General features: G+C 34.2%; 2 protein-coding genes across 2 annotated transcripts in view; both read left to right on the plus strand.

Annotated features, from left to right (window-relative positions):
- The first annotated feature begins 320 nt into the window (after positions 1-320).
- LOC110018446 (outer envelope pore protein 37, chloroplastic) lies at positions 321-7,617 on the plus strand. The gene is made up of 6 exons (XM_020715764.1): positions 321-829; positions 3,806-3,895; positions 4,268-4,450; positions 4,586-4,680; positions 6,729-6,855; positions 7,280-7,617. Exons 1-6 carry the CDS (start codon positions 443-445, stop codon positions 7,409-7,411), a joined length of 1,014 nt encoding a protein of 337 aa, XP_020571423.1. The 5' UTR covers positions 321-442; the 3' UTR covers positions 7,412-7,617.
- A 2,190-nt stretch (positions 7,618-9,807) lies between these two features.
- LOC110018445 (probable ribosome-binding factor A, chloroplastic) overlaps positions 9,808-24,181 on the plus strand; it is an 84,323-nt gene continuing 69,949 nt past the window's right edge. The window contains exons 1-2 of the mRNA XM_020715763.1: positions 9,808-10,130; positions 15,981-16,154. Coding sequence (XP_020571422.1) covers positions 9,930-10,130; positions 15,981-16,154 — 375 coding nt within the window. The 5' untranslated portion in view covers positions 9,808-9,929. The remainder of the gene's footprint in view (positions 10,131-15,980; positions 16,155-24,181) is intronic.

The following is a 24,181-nucleotide window of genomic DNA, read 5'->3' on the forward strand; positions in this document are numbered from 1 at the left end:
ATACAATGCAATCTCAAATGAAGCCTAGAGTGTGTTTACATGACATATATCCAAATTCAATACATGTGAATTGGATTGTATGCATGTAAACACACTCTAGGCTTCATTTGAGATTGCGTCGGCCTTTCGTTCTAACGCTTTGAATACTGTCATGGGAGAAGGAGATGTTTAGCGGCCGAACTTTTTTCGGAATATCTCTTTAACATGGAAGAGTAAAAACATGAAAATATTACAGTTTCAGGACAAAACAACGTGAAATTTGAAGGAACCTTGAATTCTTCTTCAAGGCCCACTGACCTGACCTCAATCCACACATTGATCTGAAATGAATTCCCCCAAAAAAAGGTTTTTTATTTGGCGCGAGACAACAACCAGCAAAAATTAAACAAAAGCTGTATGACCGCTTTGAACCCCATCAGTCTCCATCTCCCTATCACGATCCATGGGGGACGAAATCCCTCCGAGCCCTAACGCTATCATTCTCCTACCACCGCCGCCGACTCCATCCCCAACCTCGGATCCCCTCGAAAGAACTCCCAGAAATGGCCGCCTCACGCCCTTCCGCCGTCCTCCCTTGCGGTTCACCACAGAGTTCGACAGCGAAGGTCCTCTGTTCTTGCATAAGATCTCCTCCAATTTCTTCGACAACCTCGCCAAGCTTAAATTTTCTTTCCAGAACAACAGCAAGGGTGAGATCTTCAGCCCGCAGCTGGGTTTTATAACCGACAATCTGTCAGTTCTCTATGATTTTGAATCCCGGAACGCTCTGCTGAGGGGGTCGCTGAATTTGGGGAAAAATCTTCAATTACGGACCACTTATGATGTCAAGGTGTGAATCTTTCACCCATCTTGTTCTCGCCTTTTCTTTACTTAATTTAATCATAGGCTTGAGCTTGTTTATCAATGTGCGTGACAGTGAAGTGTACCTTTGCATGTAGCTGTGGAGTAGGTAAGCAAATTGAATATGGAAATCTCCATCTGTGGAAAAAGATTAGTTTTTTTTGTGAGATTGGTGTGGAGAGGGAAATAGTCAGGGATGGAAAGAGTTGTGAATCGTTGGATGAGGGAATTCAAACTGGTTGAGTGAATATTAATGCCTGATCATCTCAGGGTCGTTGGAGTACACACTTGTTTCATTAAATAAACTTGAAAGTGGGGCAAAATACAAATTTCATATAAAACCTCAGATGGGAAACACCATGAGAACTTAATCACGCATGAGCAATCAGATAAAGTGGAAACCGTGGACATTCGTACATATAAAACCCAAATGGGGAAAGTTCATAAGGTTTTGCCTGGTTGAATAATGCTCATTAGTGTGAGAGGATTATAAGGTACCTTCGTTTCTCATAATTGGAGAAAATTTCAATGCAAGGATTTTGTCAATTGAAGAACTTTCTTCATACCATACTAATATACTGTTCGTCAAAATCTTACTCAATAACCATAGTTTGTTATGAAGGGTGTCAGGTTGAATCTACTAAGGATTATAACTTTCAACAAGGGTTGTTGGGCAGAACATTGTGTTAAAACCTTAATTCATTATGTTAGAGGTCGAATTGAATCTTTCAAGGGTTAATTTACCCCTTTCAAGATGCAAAACCAACACATACAAATTTTCTTGGGGTTAAGCATAGGGTACTGCTGATAAAGTTTACTGTAGATTGGTCTCGCTTTTTATTGATCGAGATCGTGACGTTGCCTAGGACAAATATGAGGTGAAAAATAACTTTTATTATTAAGCTATTTCATATTAAAATATATACTCTTATTCCGACCATCCTCTAATTATTGCTAGTAGATGTTGATGTGGATATTTTATTTCAAGACTATCTTTAGAGGAGTGATCCATCGATGATGATCTTAGTTTTGCCCACCATTGATTGATTATCTTGTTGCTGCTTTTGTGCTTTGCCCATTAGGTTAATTTGCATGTGTCACACCAGTCTAGGAGGAATTGGCTAGGACTGGTCTGACCCAGCCAGACATGCCCGCCCAACAAAGCCGGGCCGGCCCAACAGGTTGTGGTGAAAATTCCTGGTTTTGTTTGGGAAGATTCCATCTTTCGGGTGAGACCTGTTTCATATACTGCATGAGTCGATGACAATTATCATAGTTCTATTTTTTTTTTTTTGGCAGTGATGAAAGCAAACTCCAAAGCACCTAGCTTTGATACCAATTGTGGGAAAAGTGCATGCCAGTGAGCAATGATTATCATGAGAATGAGAAAAATAATCCACAGGAAAATAAAAAGCACAATGGAGTTTTCATGGTTGGATGAAGTCCACTTACATCCATGATTGCATAGATAGATAAATGTCCACTAGTTTACAAATAACATGATACAAATATTTACACTCAAATATTTTCCTCATTTTATTTAATAATATAATAATATGATTCTCTCTATTTTCTATTCTCCACACACACACACACACACACATATATATATATATATATATATATATATATAGTTAAGAGATGGACCGCGAGATATACTTGCAATCCATCCTTGTTTAAGATATGTACATTTATTCGAGGCGAGCCTCGAACCCGGGACCCCAGGAGACTTGCACATTCTGCCAACCAATGAGCCAACCTGTCCGCACTACTCTTTACACTTACATATTGGAGAAGAATAGTGATGTTTTCCAACCATTGAATTTTGATATTTTTATAGAGAAATGTATGTGGTAGTTAAGAAAAATCAGATGTGAATAGGATAAAACATCAAAATTAAATCTTATCGAAGACTATGAGATCAAAATGGTTGATGTAAATTATATTGAACCTAAACAAAAACATAGGGTGGAATCTTACAAAGCACTTAGTCAAGTGATCATAAAGGCGCAATATTTGATATTTCTAGGCCTCTGACAGTCCCATTACTAGTCTCTATCACTCCACCGACCACTTCTCTATATCTCTGCCTCTAGACTTCGTTTATAAAGGGAATAATGATTGCTGTCTTATAACCATTAATTTCTTCATTTTTTATATAGTAACATTTGGTGGTAAGTAGTGTAAACAGGTCGAGCTGGAGTGAGCACAGGTTTGGCTCGTTAAAAAATATTTTTGTTCGTGTTCAGCTTGTTTATGTATTTAGCCCAAAAAAATTGTTTGTGTTCGGCTCATTTGCTTAGCGAGCCGAACACGAGCTGCTCGCAAACAGGGAGCCATTTTGATAGCCCTTGTCGTGCAATCGTAGGATGTTAAAGGTAGGGGTGAGATTTAAATCTTTCTATTTATATTAAAATATTCATTTAAATAGAAGTTAATATATTTTTATTCTATTTTTTTAATTAATAATTTTAATTGATTGTAAATCTTTGTAGCCTTGTAGTCAATTAAATTATTTAAAAATAAGACTCATCAATTATTTCGAGCCAAAACGAGCCAAACACGAACGAACAAATCTTTGTTCGTGTTTGGCTCGTTTATATATTGACCGCAAAAAAAAATTATTTATATTTAGTTTGTTTGCTTAGCGAATGGATCAAACATGAGCGACTTTACTAGTCGAACACGAGTTGTCCGCAAACGACAAGCCATTTTGATAGCCCTAGTATTGAGGAATTAGTTGAGAATAAGATCTTGAGTTCATCGACTGCCAATCTTAAAAAGATTAAATAAATAAAATATTATGCAAGACTTAGAAATCAAAGTAGTAGAGGAAATTACACTCCCAACCGGACAAAAAAAAAATTCCTGTAGAATCTTACAAAGCTTTTGGTAATGATTTTGCAATTATTTTTTACTTTATACTCATGGAATCATATTTAAATAAACTTTAATTTGCTTGCAGGAGCAACTAGGAGCAGGTTCAATGATTGCAACTCTGCCAAATCCTTCCGTGAAATTGGAATTGTCGTCATCCGTTCCATTGAACGGGTTGGTGAGTCACTCAGCATAGCTGTTAAAGTGGGGAATATTGATAGAATCTGGCATCTGACTTAACTTTAATGGCAGTGAAGGAATGGTCTTGTGATCTTATAATTAATTAAATTGGGTGTTTACATAGATACCACACAATTCTTATATATATACATATCTAACACCTAAACATCCATATTTACATGCATACTCCTCAAAATTTTAACATCACATCAAAAAAACCACAATCACCATCTTTTTAGAAGTAAAATACACCTTTTCATGGTGTAAATATCAAATTTTGGGTGCTAGATATGTAAATACATAAGAACTGTGTGGTATGTATGTAAATTAACAGCAAACTATGTGACTGAAGAATGTAACATTGTTGCAGCCAAGGGCAGCTTTGCATTTTCCTTATGGTGAAATTGCATTGGAGCAGAGAGAGAATATTGAGGAAAAGGATGAAGTTAGGAATGCTTTGTCAGTTGATGGTATCTTAAAAAGTCCATTGTTGAATGGAGTCTCCACTGTTGTGTACAACGGAAAAGATTTGAACCTAAGATATATTTATAAGGTGATTAGTTTGCAATTTACCTTTATTTATTTTATTAGTTTTCTTGCATGCCTATTTTTACAGCTGCATTTTCTTAATGATTTTACTTAGACTTTAGTGTTTATTATGATTTAATTAACTGGAATTCATTGTTAGGACACACATTTGACATTCATTCCAAGTTTTAGTCTACCTTCGAATAAAGCGTCATTCGCATTTAAACGGAGATTCAGCTCTACGGATAAGTTAAGGTATGCCGTCTCTTCTGTATTATCCTTCATTCTTAAGTTGTCTACTTTCCTTTAATTTTCTCTTTATTTGTTCCTCAAATGAAGCATAGGGATTTAAATCAATCAATGCACTTGGTGAAAGTGAAAAACTTGAACTCTCCTCGATTAATACTTGATCAAGCATGTTCAAATTAGTAAATATGTTTGAATATTTTTTAAGTACTCTATTGCTAAATAAACGAAACATAGATTTAGTTTGAAAAATTAGTTTATGTTAACAAAAAAACTCATTTATTGTTCAATAAATAACTTGTTAATGCTCTATAGTAAGCTCGATGATAACTTTTATCTTATATGATATATTATTTAATTAAAATATGATTAATTAGAACTTATTTAATTACATATTTAATAGTAAGATATTATAATTTAACATATGCATGTATATTAATATAATGAAATTCACTTTTTTTTAATTTCAATGAAATCATTTGATAGTACTTAGGGCTGTCAAAATTGCTCGTTGTTTGCGAATAGTTTGTGTTTTGCTTGTTAAGAAGTTCGTGTTTGATTCGTTTGCTAAGCAAATGAGTCGAACACGATCAATTTGTTTGTGCTTGATATATAAATGAGCCGAACACGAACAAAGATTTGTCTGTTCGTGTTGGGCTCATTTTAGCTCGAAATAATTATATATATATATATATATAATATATAATATATATATAATTAATGAGCAACATTTTTAAATAATTTAATTGTCTACAAGGCTACAAAGATTTATAATCAATTAAAATTGTTACTTAAAAAATAGAATAAAAAGATATTTAAGTATATTTAAATGATGTTTTAACATAAATAAAAAGATTTAAATCTCGCCCTTACCCTTAACATCTCAAGCCTGCGTGACTGGGGTTGTCAAAACGGCTATTTGTTTGCAGATAGTTTGTGTTCGACTTACTAAGTAAACAAGCTGAACATGAACAAATTTTTTGTATTCGAAATACAAACAAACCGAAAACGAATAGTGATATGTTTTAATGAGCCAGACACGAGCTAAGCCTGAGCTCGCTCATTTTCGGCTCGTTTACACCCCTAATAGTACTCATTTATATTATTTGATTGTAAGAAAGCTTACTTATACTTTTACTATTTTAATTAATTAGTGTAAACTAGCTAGATTCAATTCAAAAATTATTTGGTGGCTCATTTTGTTTAGATTTATACAATCGTTTGTTAACCATTTTATATAAAAAAACAAGTACTCATACAAATTTTTAGCTTAGAGTTATTGCAAAATTTATGCAATGCATCTATATGTGAACCTCAGGCTTATAAATCATCATAGTCTTGCTATATACACATAATTTTTTTATTTTTTGGCTCAACCACAGGTCCACAATGGCCATGTTGTTGATGCTGAAGAATTGTGGCCTTTGGGGAAGTTCACATAAATATGCCCATATGGTTAAGAAAATTGCAGTCCGTCATGTTTTTTATGTTATTTCTTATCTGGTTTTTAGCAGGACATTGTCTCATCATCCTTCTCGGACGAATCGATCTTAGCAATCCTCATAAAGATCTTTTAGAAAAATCAGCAGACTGCCCATGGCATTGCACAAAACTTAATATTGTTGCAAATAGCTTTTACACACCTGCAAATTTTTGCAGGCCTTTTTCGTTATCTTCTTACCATAATGATGCATAATGTCAGTTTAATTCTTGCAAACATTCTCCCCAAACCAATTTCTTGCTTTTTTTGTAGCCTGAGGGGAGCTCATGGATCTTAAATTGCTTCTGTTGGCTGATCTGAAATTTACATACATACCCCTAAACTTTTCTTTTACGTTTATGCCACCCAAATCTTGCACATCACAAATAATGCCACCATTTTAACTTTTAAAGAGTGAACTACACCTGTCCAAGCATGGGTAAGGTGGTTTGTATGTAGAGATTGAAGTTTAGTTGTTAGATATGTAAAATACATGACAATTGAGCGGTATATTTGTAAATCTTATTATCGTTGTTTCATTACAACCATTTGCTTCTATTTTTTTTTTTTTTTATAGTTATTGTTTTCACTTTGTTTTGGATTCGAGTGCTTGGAGCGCCGTCTATAAACACACTATTGGAAAAGACCTCAAGATTAAAGCTGGTTATGATTCGGAGGTGCGACTTGGCTGGGCTTCTCTGTGGGTAGGCTTACATTTCCCTCATCTCCAATGAAAAATTCTTGTATTTACATATCAACCATCTAAACTTTATTTCTTACATTTATACCTCCCAAATCTTTCATATCACATAAAAATACTGCCATTTTAACTTTTATAAAAAATGAAATACAGCTTTTCATGCATAAGGTTTGATGGCATGCATGTAAAAGTTGTTTAGGCATTTAGATATGTAGATGCATATGAATGGAGTGGTATGTATGTAAATCTTACTTTTTTTTAATTGAAATGTTTTCATTACCCAAAGATTGTAGATAAAGTCTATACATAATGAGGGCCAAGTCCCCCAAAAAGTCTGATTCAATGGGATCAAATTGCAAAAACAGTCTTTTCTGCCACTGAAAGAAAGTATGATTAATTAGTAGATGGTCTTGTTCTGAAATCTACAGGTTGGGCCTGAAGGTGGAAAGACGAAGGAGGCCCCGAGGAAGTTGAAAGCTCAAATGATGCTTCAAGTTCCTCAAGGCGACATCAATGGCGCCGCGCTTATGTTTAGAGTGAAGAAAAGATGGGATTTGTAGCTCCTGCCTCATGTTTTTGATATTGCTCATGTAAGTCATCAAGTTCAGCATTCTATAGAGGGCTGCAATGAGAAATTATGAAGTGATTTTGTTAGTCTATTTCCATTTAACTATTTTGGATTTTGTTTCATGAATCTCCATTGAGAACTTCATTTTTTCTCGTCATTTTTGCATTAACTCTTAGTTTTTGCTCTACGGCGCGGAATGTTGGCCTTTAAAAGAGAAGCATAATACTAAGTTAAGTGTTGTTGAGAGAATGATTAGGTGGATGAGTTACTTTACACTTAGAGACAAAATGCGAAATGAATATATTCGTGATGGGGTTGTTGTAGCTTAAGTGATGGACAAAATTAGAAAGAGTCGTCTTAGATGATTTGGTCACATTAAACATCGACCATATGATGATTTGATTAGGAGACTAGATGTTTTAGATTAAACTTGTGTTAGGCAGAGGTTGACCAAGGAAAACTTGGGCTTACTGTATAAAAAATGATCTTAATTTATTAGATTTAAATGAAAATTTGACACTAAATAGGATGCAATGGAGAAAAAGTGATTCATGTAGCCGACCCCACTTAGTGGGATTAAGGCTTTGTAGTTGTTGTATTCTCAATCTTTTCACTTTTAATTTTAGTTGCTCATGTTCTTGGTGCATGTTTTGTCTACCATTGTGCATGTCCAATCTATGCTTGTTTGGCATCAACCAAAATATATTTGTCTAATTTCTATTATGGGCTATATAAAATCATATTTTTTAAAATAAATTTAATATTTGCGTCCGTGCATTGCGTTCATTGTCACTCCGGACGCATTATTTTCTCCATTGAATTCATCACCTATTCTCGTACGAGTAGCGGCTCACCCACCCATGAGCCATTGGGGCCCATCTCCCATGGGAGAGTTAGCTCAATGTCATGTTAGTTGCTTCTAGATTGATATATTTTAGGTGTTAATAATAAAATTATAAAAATATAATATAAATAACTACAATTCTTTTTATAAGGATAGTTTTGTAATTCATTGAATCTATTTTGAATTTAATTATTTATACATTATATTCCCCTCAAAATAAATTCGACAATTTTAATAGTATCATAATTAAACTTTGATTAAAATATCATTACAAAGATTTCTTTTATAATAAATAGGCCATACACATGGTTGGGAGTGACAAAAGAAGTCCATAAGGACAACAAAAATAAATAATTTAAATTCAAGATTATAAATATAAAGTTATATATTATATAATTTATCATTTATCAGTTAAAAAAAAAAGAAAGATTTACAAACATACCCCATAATCCCTATCTATTTACTTATCTATCACCTAAGCTTCAATTTTTATGTTCATACCACTATCCATCCTTGAGAATGTATGTTTCATTATCTAAAAATTACTCATAATGATATTTTTGTTGTGTTAATAAATATTTTGGTATAAATATAAAAAAAATAAAGTTTGGTTGTTAGATGTGTAAATACATAAGAATTATGCGGTATGTTCGTAAATGCCACAAATTAGCATGCGCTGTTAACTGGTCCAATTTTGAGCCGAGTTTGGGTTGGTTCGGAATTGGCTTGAAAAAATTCGATCCAAAATTTTGACTCGTAGCTTGGCTCATTCATTAATTTCAATCTGATCTTTATCCGAGCCAAAATTTGAATAAAATTTTGAGCTTTAAGTTAAATTCGCTAAATTCACAACATTTGATTTCAAGATGAGTTATAATTGACTCAAAATTGACTCGAAAAAAATTTAATTTAAAATTTTGGCCCTTAACTCATTTATTTCAATCAGAATCAAAATTCTAACCAACTTTGGACTGCTAAATCCACGGCTTAATAAATATTTCACTATAAATATAAAAATTAATGTTTGGTTGTTAGATATGTAAATACATAAGAATTATGTTGTATGTTCGTAAAAACCACAATCGTAAATGCCACAAATTGGCATTGTCACTTAGGCATAGGGCTGTTAACTGTCCAATTTTGAGTCGAGTTTGGGTTGGTCCAAAATCAGCTCGAAAAAATTCAATCCAAAATTTTGACTCGTAGCTCGGCTCATTAATTTCAATGTGATCTTTATCCGAGCCAAAATTTGAATAAAATTTTGAGCTTTGAGCTAAATACGCTAAATTCAGAACATTCGATTCAAGATGAGTTACAATTGGCTCAAAATTAGCTCAAAAAAAATTCGATTTAAAATTTTGTGCCTTAACTCATTTATTCCGATCTGAACTAAAATTCTAACCAACTTTGGACTGCTAAATCCACGGAAAATATTAAGTCAAGAAAATTAACATAAATCTTTGTGCTGCCAAAGCCTGTGGCCATCACTGTTTCATTCCCGTATATAACAAGCTCTCTCAAAGCTCGCGTCGCCGGAGCGCCGTCCTCTTTCTCTTCTCTCTTCCTATCCTCCAGCTACTCTGCGGTCTTTGGAAGCCCTCGGTTGAACCTCCATGGGGGATGCTGGAGACATGTGTTGCCGTCGCGGAGTGTAGCGGTGATTTGTATGGCGAATCAGAGGAGAGTGAAGATGGTGGCTAAGCAGATAAGGAGGGAGCTTTCTGATATGCTGCTGACGGACAAGGTCCTCAAGTATGCGGTTCTTCCCGAGGCCTCGCTTGGTGCGGACCGCTACCTCTCCTCTCTCACCACAATCAGCGACGTTGTGGTCTCCGGAGATCTTCAGGTGCTTCTACGCCCCGCTGAGTTTTGGCCATTTTCCATATTGCTGGGTTTTGATGAATCTGCTTGCTGTGCTAGGGTTCGGTGAGTTGTCATGGATATCGATAATTTTCGAAACTTTTCCTTATGTGAGATTGGAGTGAGGCCGGTAAACTTAGTTTGTGTGCTTAGGGGCTATTTAATGCTTTTGGAAGATATCTACCTTGTAGTTTGTGGCATCTTTGAATACTAACTTTAGAAAAAAAAAGAAATTCTATTTTGCTAGCTTTTAAAAGATTCTTTTAGTACAAAATTTTATCGGGAGAAGATTAGATTTTGAGCCATTGCAAAGTCCTGATATCAACCTAGTTTTCTTCTTTGGATTGAAACCTGATCATTTTCTTGACAAGCATTTGTTGCTCCCTATTTTAATCCATCATGTGAAATTGGAGCAAGCTTAGGTTTGTGCTTGTTAACCCAGCTTGAGTTCTCATAATGGTGCACTCCTTGATGCTTATAAGAGTGGCAGGGAGCTGAAAAGTCAATCCTTGTGTGAAAGGCTCCCATGCAGGGGCGGCACTAGGTTATGTCCAAGGTTCACGGCTCTGGCCCCCCACCCCCCGAACTTTTGGATGGGCGCTTAGGAACCCCATTAGCGCTGGGGCACCATTCTTAGCATTGGGTGCCTGTATCCGAGCGTAGAGTTTCCTGGCGCTGGGATGCCTGCCCTTAGGCTCTAAGGCGCTCCAATTAATCTCCACACGCAATAGTCTCTCACTTGAAGAGGAATTGCAATCAATTCCTCTCCTCCAATCTGTACCCTTCATAGTAATAAACTGTAGTGTGTCTCAACCCTAGTCTCCTTCTCGAACTCCAACTGAAGTCAAACACAACTTCAACTTTTTAATTGTAACCATACTAATCAACATATTTATAGGATTTTGAGCTATGTATGTATTCTCCAAAGATAAGTGACCTTTTTCTAGGAGGGAATGAATTGAATGATACATTAGCTGAATGTGCTTCATTCTGATATAAAAAGCGGTGTTCTTAGCTATATAAATAGCATTTATAATGTCACTATGAAGCTTTCCAATTTCTAGCTCTCCCAAATTCTACCATAATCTCTGCAATCAAATAATCTCTTTGTTATTCTCGGTGATAGCAATGTACTCATTTTATAGAGTTGAAAGTGCAACTATCTTATGTAGCCTGAAAATTCAACTCACTGTTGTGTTCCCTAATTTGAAGACATACCATGTTGTACTTATTCTACAATTTATTGTTGAAGCACACAAAGTTTTTTTTCAGCGCTTCTTTTGTTTCAAACTTGGGAGATAGTTTCATAGATATTTTGAAGTGACTACCTAAGAGGATGCAAATTGGTTTTGCCTCACTCATATTGAATCTATGCTGGACCTTCTCAGTATATTCTGCTTGAGACAACTGCAAAGCTCATACACTCCTGTCTCTACTGATTCTCATACCAATGATCTTTTTGGTTTGGCCTAAATGCTTCAACTCAAACTCATGATAATTGTTCATTCAATTCTCTGATTTTTATTCATGTCTCATACCAAGGGAACTTTTGGATGGGCGCTTAAGCGCCCCATTAGCACGGCGGCACCATTCTTGGCATTGGGTGCCTGTGTCCAAGCATAGAGTTTTCTGGCTTTGGGGCTTGAAGGCGCCCCAATTAGTCTCCACACGCAATAATCTCTCACTTGAAGACGGATTGCAGTCGATTTCTCTCCTCCAATCTGTACCCTTCATAGTAATGAACTGCAGTGTAGCTCAACCTCTGTCTCTACCTTTCCGAACTCTAACTGATGCCAAACATAACTTCAATTTTTTAATTGTAACCACCTTAATCATCATATCTATAGGATTTTGAGCCATGTATATAGTCTCTAAAGATAACTGACCCTTTTCTAGGAGGGAATGAATTGAATGATACAATAGCTGAATATGCTTCATCCTGATATGAAAAGCGGTGTTCTTAGCTAGATGAATAGCATTCATATGTCACTATGAAGCTTTTCAATTCCTAAATCTGCCAAATCCTACCATAAATCTCTGCAATCAAATATTCTCTTTGTTATTCTCAGCAATAGCAATGTACTCATCTTATATAGTTGAAAGTGCAACTATCTTATATAGCCTGAAAACTTAACTCACTGTTGTGTTCCCCAATTTGAAGAATATCATGTTGTACTTCTTCTACAATTTATATCTCCTGTCATTTTTGAATCTATATATCCTTGTAGATTAATCATTGCACTTTTAAAACAAAGTGTCATGTTAACTATTCCTCTCAAGTAATTGAGAATTCACTTTATCACCTTTTAATGATATTTTCCTAGATTACTCATGTACATGTTTGCCACTCTCACTACATGTGCAATGTTTGTTATTTTACATAACATCACATACATCAAACTTTCAACTGTTGAAGCACACGAAGTTATTTTCATCTGTGCTTCTTTGTTTTAAACTGTGAGATAGTTCCATAGATAGTTTGAAGTCACTACCTAAGAGGATACAAACTGGTTTTGCTTCACTCATGTTGAATCTATGTTGAACTTTCTCAGTATATTCTGCTTGAGACAACTACAAAGTGCCTACACTCCTTTCTCTACTGATTCTCATACCAAGAATGGTTGGGCCTAAATGCTTCAACTCAAACCCTCATGATAATTGCTCATTTAAGTTTTTTTGTTTTTTTTTCATATATGCTTTTGAGATTAACATATCATCCACATACAATAAAAAACATGATATAGTAATTTTCAATTTTTTTGATGAAACAACAATGCTCTAACATTTCATGTACCTATTGTTTGACATAAATGTTTCAAATCTTCTCTACTATTATCATGACTTTTGTTTCAACCCATAAAGACTATTCTTTAGTTTGCAAACCATTCTTTCTTTTCCTAGAACTTTATTTTCTTGTGGCTGCAACTTGCGCTGTATAAAACTATTCTTCTAAGTCACCATACAAGAAAGTTGTCTTCACATCCATCTGTTCTAGAGGTGGGTCTCCTTTGCTACGAACCTCAACATAACTCTGATAAGTATCATCTTCACCTCCAGAGAAAATATCTCTGAGTAGTCTACTCATTTTTGCTGAAACCCCTTCATAACAAGCATTGCCTTGTAACGTTTGTTACAATCTTACCTTTTTTGTTTAGTCGGTAGATCCACTTGTTGTGTAGTGCCTTTTTGTCATATGATAGTTTTGCCTAATCTCATGTTTGATTTGACTTCAGTGATTGCATCTCATCATCCATAACAAACTCACACTCCTTTAAGTCTTTAACTTTAGTGATTTCTTCATAGCACTTTGGTCACCACTATCAGTTAACAAAACATACTAAAAAAAATGAGAATATCTCAGTTTCAATCTCGTGACTCTGCTAGACCTTCTGACTTCAATTGCGGGTGATTGGGGAGCTTCTCGTGCTTCATCAGATTGAGCACCTCTCCTTTCTCTATTTTCATGATCATCATTATCTTCTATCTCAACACATCTAGAGGAGTCTGCAGAAGTAACTGATGGACAATCTTGAGTTATGCTTCCGTCTTTATATCTTTTCATTTTATTGAAAGTAACATTATCGCTCTTAATTAATTTCTTATTTTGTTAGTCTCATAATTTGTAACAAAATTCATCCGAGTCATGCCCAATGAAAATGCACTTGATTGATTTTGAATCAAGCTTACTTTTGGATCCTGCAACAATATGAACATATGATGAACAACTAAATAACTTCAAGTTATATTGATTTACCTTCTTGTCACTCTAGACTTTGTTAGGTAAATCTTTATTGAAAATGTATTGATGGATCACAATTTATCAAATAAACTATAGTATTCACTGCTTTTGTCCATAACGTTTTTGGCAAGTATGGATGAAACTTCATACTCCTATCACATTTTGTGACAGTTCTATTCATGCGCATAACGACACCATTTTATTGTGTTATCCTGGTAACAATGAACTCATGCCTGATTCATTTTTATGCACAATAGCTCTTGAACCTCTAATCATGATATTCGTCACCATTATTTATTCTGAGACACTTTAAACTCAAATATATCTTATTCTCAATTATGATATTCCACTTCTTAAACACATTAGATACATCAGATTTATGTTTCAACCCATACCTTTTTGGTGTGATAATCGTTGAAAATTATAAAGTATTGAGAATCTCTAATATTTTGAATTAGAGTAGAACCCATACATCAGTATGCACTAACTCTAGCTCTTTGAACTTTACCTTTGACTCATTTATGGAGAATTTAACCTTCTTTTGCTTTTCATAGCCATAATCTTCACAAAAGTTTAATTATGTACAATTTAAACCATGAAAATTGTATTTAGAAAGTAGAAACTTTTTACCTTTCTCGCTCATGTGACCAAGACTGTGGTGTCAAAGGCTTACATCAATTTTTGTTCTAACTGCATCAATGGATTTCAACATTTCATTGATCAGGTAAAGAGCGCCGTTAATGCTACCCCAAGCCATCATCGTTATCGTTGCTCCTCGGGCTTCCTTCCACAAATCTCCTGTGAAAATAATCACATACCTTGACTTTGCAAGTTGGCTCACCAAGATGAAGTTTTTCTTTAAACACAGAACTTGTCTGTTGGTCAGAATTTTGTGTCGGTCGCTTTGAAAATGATTTAAATTTATTTAATTTACATATGTAATTTTGATTTTAAAAATAGTGTTTAATTTTTTAAAAATGACACCATATAGATCTCATATGTTTAATAGTTTAAGTAACTGAAAACAACACTACAAGTGATACAACACCTTGAAAGGTAAGCATATCACTTGACAACGGATTTGATTATACAAACTAGATAACTTATGACATTTGTTTAGTCTATGCACCTTTTATGTATTACCGACAAATTTTCCTACATAATATAAAGATTAGATTGGGTTTTATTTACCTGGATTCTTAGTTCTCTATATAGGCAAACCCTATAGTTAATTACATATTAGGCAATCAAAATCACCTAAGAAGACTCTCGATTAAGATCAGTGGTTGTCTTTAAGATTTTAAGTTTTAGTTTTTAAGGTTGGACACAGGAAAGTCAAAAAGGAATGGTTCAAAATAGGAACAATTATTTTAGGAGTTCAACGGAGCAAAGAAGTAAGGGATGTCACGGATTTTGTGGCAAGTTTCAGTGACTTCCCAGCTATTATAGTGTTTGGTTTTTTATCTTTGAAATGATATTATTTATTGTTTTAATTCTACAATTTATTTTAGAATTTATGACTTATATTCGCACGATATCCGATGGTGTAAATAACTAGAAAAATAGGAGGATTTACGTCATACCGAATGACATCCTCGAAATTCTAAAAGGAGTTAAGATTTCTGATGCACAACATGGTTGTGCAAAAACTTAAATATAGGGTGAGGATTTACATGCTATTAGATGAACTACCTCGAAGTTCTATGGGTTATGTTATTTATTTCTAAGGAAGGTTTCTTTTTTTAACTAGGTGTTGGTTGAATTGACAACGATAAGCTTTATGATTATACGCTATGTTGTTGTTCTAGCACTACTTTCTTCTCATTTATCTTCATGTAAGTGAAGTTATCATTAAATTAATGAGGCATTTACATACAAGCCGCACAATTCTTATGTATTTACATATCTCACACCTAAACTTTCATATTTACACATATATTACTCGAATTTTTAATATCACATCAAAGATAGACTATTACCACTAACGTGAAATACACCTTTTCATACTTAGGCTTGAACCACCAAAGTACAATGTATGTAAATATGAAAGTTTAGGTATCAGATCTGTAAATACATAAGTAGACTATTTAATTTATATATGTTTCTCATTCATTGCAGGTTGTTAAGGTTTATGTATCTGTATTTGGTGATGAAAGGGGTAAAGAGGTGGCTATTTCTGGACTAAAGGCAAAAGCTAAGTATGTCCGTAGTGAACTTGGGAAGCGGATGAAGCTACGTTTGACGCCTGAAATTCGTTTCATTCCAGATGACTCCATAGAGAGAGGGAGCAGGGTAAGTAACCTTTATTCTTAATCTTAATCATGTTATTTTTTTCTCAAAGGATGGCTTTTCGTATTTTACCCTCCTTTGATTTTAGCCGGTTATTATTCTTTATTAAGAGGCATTTACATAGATTCTCATATTTATATATTTGACACCTAAATTCTACTTTTTATATTTATACCACCTAAATCCTTCATTTCGCATCGAAGCACCACTATTTTAATCTTTAAAAGGTTAAATGCACCTTTTCATGCTTAGGTTCGGTGGCATGTAAAAATGAAAGTTTAGGTGTTAGATATGCTAATACATAAATTTGAATTGTATGTATGTAAATTTTCCTTCAATTACTTACTATGTAGTTTAATTTATACTTTTTTAATGTAAAAATTTGTCATTCCTTGGGTGGGAAAACGTAATTCTATTGGAAAATTAAATTAAATTTAATTGCTTAAGCTATGCTTTTAATTCTAGTTCTATCTCTACTGATATACATTACGTGTGGGCATGGAATTGAAATAAGCTTGATGCAAGAACATGAATGCTTTGAGAGATGAAATTGTTCGGTAAAAACTGTGTTACTATAAAATGATTTGATTGAATAATCAAAATAAACATGATTATAAAATATATATTAAAACCAACAGAATTTATTTCATAAGTGTAATAGTTTCTTTTGTATTAAATGAAGTGTGGAATTCTAGTTTATAAATTATAGCATGATTTGTTTGGGGTAATATGTAATTTTTAAAATGAAAAAGAGGTGTTTTGTAAAGTCCACTCATTATAAGAGTGCTTTCAAGGATATTTAAGATACAGACTCGAAGATATTGTTGGGCCTTCTAATGCCAGTTAAGGGTTTTTCTGTCAACAAATTTAAGAACTTTTCTTCTTTTTTTTTAAAGAACGAGTTCTATGAAAGTAGTGTTGCTCAGCTTTTTAGTGACCTTCGTATTTTAGCTTTCATAAGGCTGAATTTTTTCATGCAGTAAACTATTGGGGCATTTACATACATTCTGCACAATTCTTGTGTATTTACATATCTAACATCTATACATAACACGAATCCTTAATATCGCATAAAAAATGCCAGTACTACTAACTTTTAAAAATGAAGTACATCTTTTCATGCGTATACCAGTGTTATACATATAAATATCAAACTTCAGATGTTAAATTTGTAAATACAAATAAATTTTGTGTATGTATGTAAATTTCCTAAATTGTTTCAAAGTCGTTTAGCTATCTTGAAAAACATAAGAGGTCGACCGTAATATTAAACATCGTCAGATGTGATCTTAGTCCATCTATGAGCAACTAAGCATGGTTTAATGAGCATTGGATGAAGTTACTCTATGAATAATTTTCTTGTGTTTACTTTAGAATGCATGTGCTCGGGCTAGGGGTCTAACTGAGCCAAGCTGACTCGAGAGTCAACTTGTGCTTGGCTCGATAACTCGTTAGTGAGCTGAGCTCGATAAGCTAACAAACAAAGCTCAAGCCAGCCTTGACTAGACTCATTAGCTCGTTAGCTTGCTTGATTAAAAAATGATAATATTAAATATATTCAAAATACGTTAAAATTAAAGACTTTATTTTTAAATTATTAAAAATATTTAGCAATGTTATTTTACATTTTTATATCAAGTAATTTATTATTATTTATTTCATAATTATTCATTCAATTTATCATTTTATTGTAATATTAGCTTAAATTAATATTATTCTCTTTTTCATAATAGCAAGCCTCGTGAGTGGCTTGAACTCCTAAACTTGTGCTCGAGCTGGAACTCAAACTGGATTAATTAATCAAGCTCAAGTTCAAGCTTAGGATGACTTAAGTTCGAGTTGACTCATTTACACCCCTAGTTTGAGATGCTTTAATTCAAGCTTAGGATGACTTAAGTTCGATTTGACTCATTTACACCCCTAGTTTGAGATGCTTTAATTGAGATGGATTGTGCTCAACCTATGAGCTAGATTCAAAATGGCATGTTGAATTGGATAAGTTTGTGGGTTAGATTGAGACCGAGTTTATGGTTGTAGTTGAGACCGTTGGTGCGAAACTCAAATCCGGCCATTATCAAGACTGATATTCATTAACTCTTCTTCTAAGTTTCAGTTTTGGCATAGTAAGGTTAGGTTTTGAAGGTTACATTCTTCGAGTTGTAAAGCTTCTTTGTGAAGGATAATAGAACTTTTAATCTTTTCAATTCGGAGATAAATCGAGGAAGAATCATTAGGTGAATCATGATCTAATTTGCTTATGATTTTGTGGGCTTGCGTGAACAAAGCCGAAAGCTCTGGCCAAAATGCTTGAAAGAATCCGAGTGTGAGTGTAAGAATTGGGGAATTTTTGACAAAGGGTCATGAGTTGTATCACCAGAGAAGGAATTTGGTCATTCACGTACCCTAAAAATTTTTAGGGGCATTTAAATATCTAGCACCTAAACATTATTTTTTACATTTATATCACCCGAATCTTTCATATCAAATCAAAAGCACTACTATTTTAACTTTTAAAATGTAAAATACACATTTTTATATGCAAGTAATGTGGCGTATATGTAACAATTGAATTATAGGTGTTAGATATATAAATATATAAGAATTGAGTCAGTGTGTATGTAAATCTTCTGAATATTTAGGAACATGAGTAAATAACATCAACCACCTTGCTACTTTCATAGTGTTTGTTTCTCCATTTTGAAACTCCATTTTATTGGTGGGTGTTATCGCAAGAGTTTTGATGCATTATTTCTTGCTCAAGGGTAGCGTGAATGTATTCTCTTCCACTGTCCATCATGAATACTTATTTTTTTGTGGCATTTTACATACTATCCAATTCCCATGTATTTACATATCTATCACCTAAACTTTACTTTTTTTACATTTATGCCAATCTTTCACATCACATAATAGCTTTAAAAAGCGAAATACACCTTTTCATGCATGGATAAGGTGGCATCTATGTAAAAATTGAAGCTTAGGTGTCATATATGTAAATACATTAGTATTGAGTGGTATGCATGTAAATTTTTTTTTTTTCTTCTTGGAACTGAGTTTGAACCAATTTGTTGAAATTTTGAAATATTTATTCAACTTTTGCTTTCTCTTGCATATGATATAGCCAAATAATCTCGGTGTGATCTTTATCGAATGTCACACCATCTAGAGCCAATGATTTTAACATTATATGGTCCCCAAATGTCACTTTGAATCCAGAAAAAATATTCATACTTTCAAAAACTTATTGAGTGCGCTATGAGCCTGACCTTCGATTGTGATTACATTTCCACAACTATTTCGTTCTCGTGCAGGCTTTCAATCTATAGGTTTAGCATGAATTCCATAGTAATCATCTTTTGTATGCCCATTCTTTAGCAGTGCTCATGTCGAAGATGGGTTTTCTCGTCATGAAAGGCGCCTTGAAGACCATGAATAATACGTGCTAAACTTTCCATGGGGGATGGAGCATTCGAAGCTCCTAGCATGATTAACCAATTATCAGGCATTTACATAGCACACAATTCTTATGTATCTACATGTCTCACACCTAAAGTTTCATATTTACACTCATAGCACTCAAATAAAAATAGTACTATTGTCATTTTTTAGAAGTGAATACGCCATAGTGCTATGTAGGTAACTATCACAGTCTAGATGTGAGATATGTAAATACATAATAATTGTGTGCTAGGTATGTAAATTTACCTTTTTCTATACATTCCTCAATTTAGATCTTAGAAAAAACTTCAAGCATACTCTATAGAGACTACATGTTAAAGCATTCTTTCGTATAAATCCACCATATATTTTTTCAAGCCAAAGAAGAATTTAAAAAAATTCTCTCATTTTTACAATTTTATGATATTGCTTACCATCATCTAAGCATTTCCATTCAAACTCAAAAATATCTAGCCTTTTCCAATAAAAGTCTTCTTATTCAAATATTTTATGATAGATTTCTCACTTTTCCTTTGATCTCTAAGATAGCTTTTGTTCTCAAATCTCCATGTTTCTCGTGATATGTATCAAACGTTCATTGATGCCATTCATTATGTAGTTGACAAGCCATAACATAACCATATTGTTTTCTAGCTTTTTCGTTCAATGGGTTCGGTTGTCTTCCTTCACATCGGTAGCGAATCCTATGGGATAGTTTTCATTCTTCTCCATAAATGAAGATCATCAAACATTGTGACAACTAGATGAAATGGAAAAATTGAGTTTGTGATTAGTGATTTGGAGAAGATTGTTTTTTGGCGTGCTTGTAGTGTTGAGGACGGCTGCTTCGTTGCTGGCGGTGATGGAGAACGAACTCCCTCGTCCTGCAAACATAGATGATTATTGAAAATTGTCGAGGATTATCAAATTTGATTGTGGTTTGAGACCATCATGAAGTTTTGGAGGTTTTCAGGGAACTTTTCTTTGGAATAGTTACATACATTTCACTAAATTCCCATATATTTACATATCTAGCACAAACTTCAATTTTTACATGCATGCTACCTTGTCTATGTATGAAAATGTGTATTTCACATTTTAAAAGTCAAAATAGCGGTATTATTGATGTTTTGAAAGACTTGGGTGGTATAAATGTAAAAAAATGAATATTTGGTGTTAGATATGTAAATATATTGGAATTGTGTTGTATTTTTGTAAATGCCCCATTTTTTTTAATTTACAAATACAATGAAAACATTAATAAATCATACGTAATGTATTTCTAGAAATAGGCTTTAACTTGTTTATGTGATAATGAATAATTTCAATAACTTTTAAGAGTTGTATACCACAATTCTTATGTATTTATATATCTAACATCTAAACATACCATTGCTTGATAGTATCTTATTGGAAAGAAGGGGCATTTAAATATATACCATACAATTCTTATGTATTTATATATCTAACATCTAAACTTTGAGATTTACTTGTATAATATTTTAGAAAGATTTGCATAAATATCACTCAATTCTTATGTGTTTACTTATCTTATGCCTAAACTTCAATTTTTACATAGATACCGCTGAACCTATGCATGAAAAGTGTTGAGAAATTAGAGTGAAGAAAAACAAGAATTGACACAAATCCAGAAAAACACTAAGATTTAACGAGGTTCAGCAAAGATGCCTACGTCCTCGGATGCAGAGCGGTGGCTTTTCCATTAATCAAAAAAAAAAAGAGTATATGATACAAAATCTGGGATAACATAAGGTTACAAATATGTCTATTTATAACCCTAGAAAAAGCAGAAAATGACCTTACGTCCTCGGATGCAGAGCGGCGGCTTTTCCATTAATCCAAAAAAAATAGTATATGATACAGAATCTGGGATAACATAGGGTTACAAACATGTCTATTTATAACCCTAGAAAAAGCAGAAAATGAAACTTTGAGTACAATATATAATTATCAAAGTACCCCTGTACCACACCCCCAACCCACATAAGGAAACTCTCCCCATTTAGACAGATTTTTCCGCTCCGTTTCGTTCCAACGTCTGTCTCTTATATGGTATATGAGTCATACCATAACAAATCTTCACCTTAGCGAATATCCAGCCCTTTAGGAGAACTACATCATGGAGTTTCTTACATACTGAAGTGGGTTGGGCCACCATGTTTCTCTAGCAACTGCCTACATGATGGAGTTTCTTACATACTGAAGTGGGTTGGGCCATCATGTTTCTCTAGCAACTGCAAACACTCAACAAGTCCAAGCAATGCAAGAACTTATTGATAGTAACTGGCTTGGTCAACATATCAGCTGCATTTTCATCAGTATGAATCTTCTGCAACAGTATCTCACTAGAAGCAATCAATTCTCTGATCTTGTGATACCTGACATCAATATGCTTGATCCTCGCATGGTACACCTGGTCTTAGTCAGATAAATAACACTCTGACTGTCACAATGCAACTGAACTCCACTTTGCTCAACGCTCAGTTTCTTTACTAGCCCAGCAAACCATAAGACTTCTTTTGCAGCTTCAACTACAGTCATGTACTCAGCTTCAGTTGTAGATAATGTCACAATATACTGAATTGTTGATTTCCAACATATAGATCATCTACCAAGAGTAAACACATACCCAATTGTAGATTTTCTGCCATCCAAATCACCTGCATAGTCAGAATCAACGTACCCCACAATTGAAGGATTATTCTGCTGTCTGCCAAAAATAATTCCATGTCCTACAGTACCTTTCACATTCCTGTTTTAGATACCTGAAAATCCATTTGACTGCTTTCTAATGTCGTCTTCCTGGTTTATACATGTATTTACAGACTTGACTAACAACATGAGCTAAATCTGGACGAGTACGTACAATTGCATACATCAAACAACCAACTGCACTGACATATGAAAACTTTGTCATGTCTTCGATTTTTGTATCTGTCTTAGAACACTGTTTTGAATAAAGCTTAAAATGATTTGCCAATGAAGTGCTCACAGGCTTTGCTTTGCTCATCTCAAATATTTCCAACACTTTCTCAACATAGTTTCGTTGAGATAAATATAATCTTCTTGAGTCTATACCTCGATGGATCTCCATTCCAAGAATCTTTTTCATAGGTACCAAGTCTTTCATGTCAAATTTCCGGCTTAATAAAGTTTTCAAATCACGTACATCATTCTTATTATTTGCAGTAATTAGTATATCGTCAACATACAGTAACAAAAAAATAATAGAACCATCATCAAGGCTCTTCACATAAACACAACAATCATAATCACATCTCTTGTAGCAAATCTAAATCATGTAGGAGTCGAATTGCTTGTACCATTGTCTTGGAAACTGTTTCAATCCATACAGTGTTTTCTTTAACCTGCAAACCAAATGTTCTTGTCCAGGTTGAGTGAACCCTTTTGGTTGTTCTTATAAATCTGCTCTTCCAGATCACCATGTAAGAAAGCATTTTTAACATCTATCTGTCCAAATGCAAATCTGAAATGGCTACTAAGGCAAACACTGTCTTGATTGAAGTATGTATGACTATAGGAGAAAATTTCATCATAATCTATCCTCTTCTGCCGTGAAAATCCCGTTGCTACTAGTCGAGCCTTAAACATTTCCTCTTCTTTTTTTGATACTGCTGGTTTTCTTATGTACACCCACTTGCACCCAATAGTCTTCTTTCTTATAGGAAGCTGAACTAGCTCTCATCTGCAATTTTTCTGCAAAGACTCAACCTCCTCAACCATTGCACTCATTTATTTCTCATTCTTCTGGTTAGTGATAGCTCCTTGAAAAATGGTTGGATCATCGGTGATGATGAGAAGTATACAAGAGACCAAGTCTTCATAAACCAATCTGTTAGAGGGTCTTATATTGGTGCGTCTCTGTCTGTCTCTGGCTACATTATAATTCTGCAGATCATCTGGAATGAAATCACCAGGTGTTGGATTTGAACTTTCAACTTTCTCAGTTATTTTTGGATGCTGTTCTAAATCCATCTGCACTGCATTTGAACTGGAACTGTTCTCTGACACATTGTCTTGATTTTGTTGTAACATGGATTGTTCATCAAAAACTGCATCTCTGTTAATCACCATCTTCTTTGCAACCGGATCCCAAAACTTGTATCATTTCACACTTTTTTGTAGCCCAAAAAGATGCACTTCTTGGATTTTGCATCAAGTTTTGATCTTTCATTTCCAGGTACATGCACATAAGTTGGACAACCAAAACTCCGTAAATGGTCGAAATTAACTGGATTACCTGTCCATACCTCTTCTGTGACCTTGCCACCCAACGATGCCCGAAGTAATCTGTTGATGAGATAACATGTCATATTCACAGCCTATGCCTAGAAACTCTTAGAAAACTCTGCATTCAGTTTCAAACATTTTGTCATGTCAGTTAAGAAATTGTTCATTCTGTCTGCCACACCATACTGCTGTGGTGTCTTGCGCACTGAAAAATGTCTCTGAATCACATGCTCCTCACAGAACTTCTGAAACAGCGAATCTGTGTATTTTGTGTCATTATTCGATCTCAAATACTTGATTTTTCTGTCAGTTTGGTTCTC

This window comes from Phalaenopsis equestris, unplaced genomic scaffold, assembly GCF_001263595.1.
Source record: "Phalaenopsis equestris unplaced genomic scaffold, ASM126359v1 Scaffold000022, whole genome shotgun sequence".
In the NCBI taxonomy this organism is placed as follows: Eukaryota; Viridiplantae; Streptophyta; class Magnoliopsida; order Asparagales; family Orchidaceae; genus Phalaenopsis; species Phalaenopsis equestris.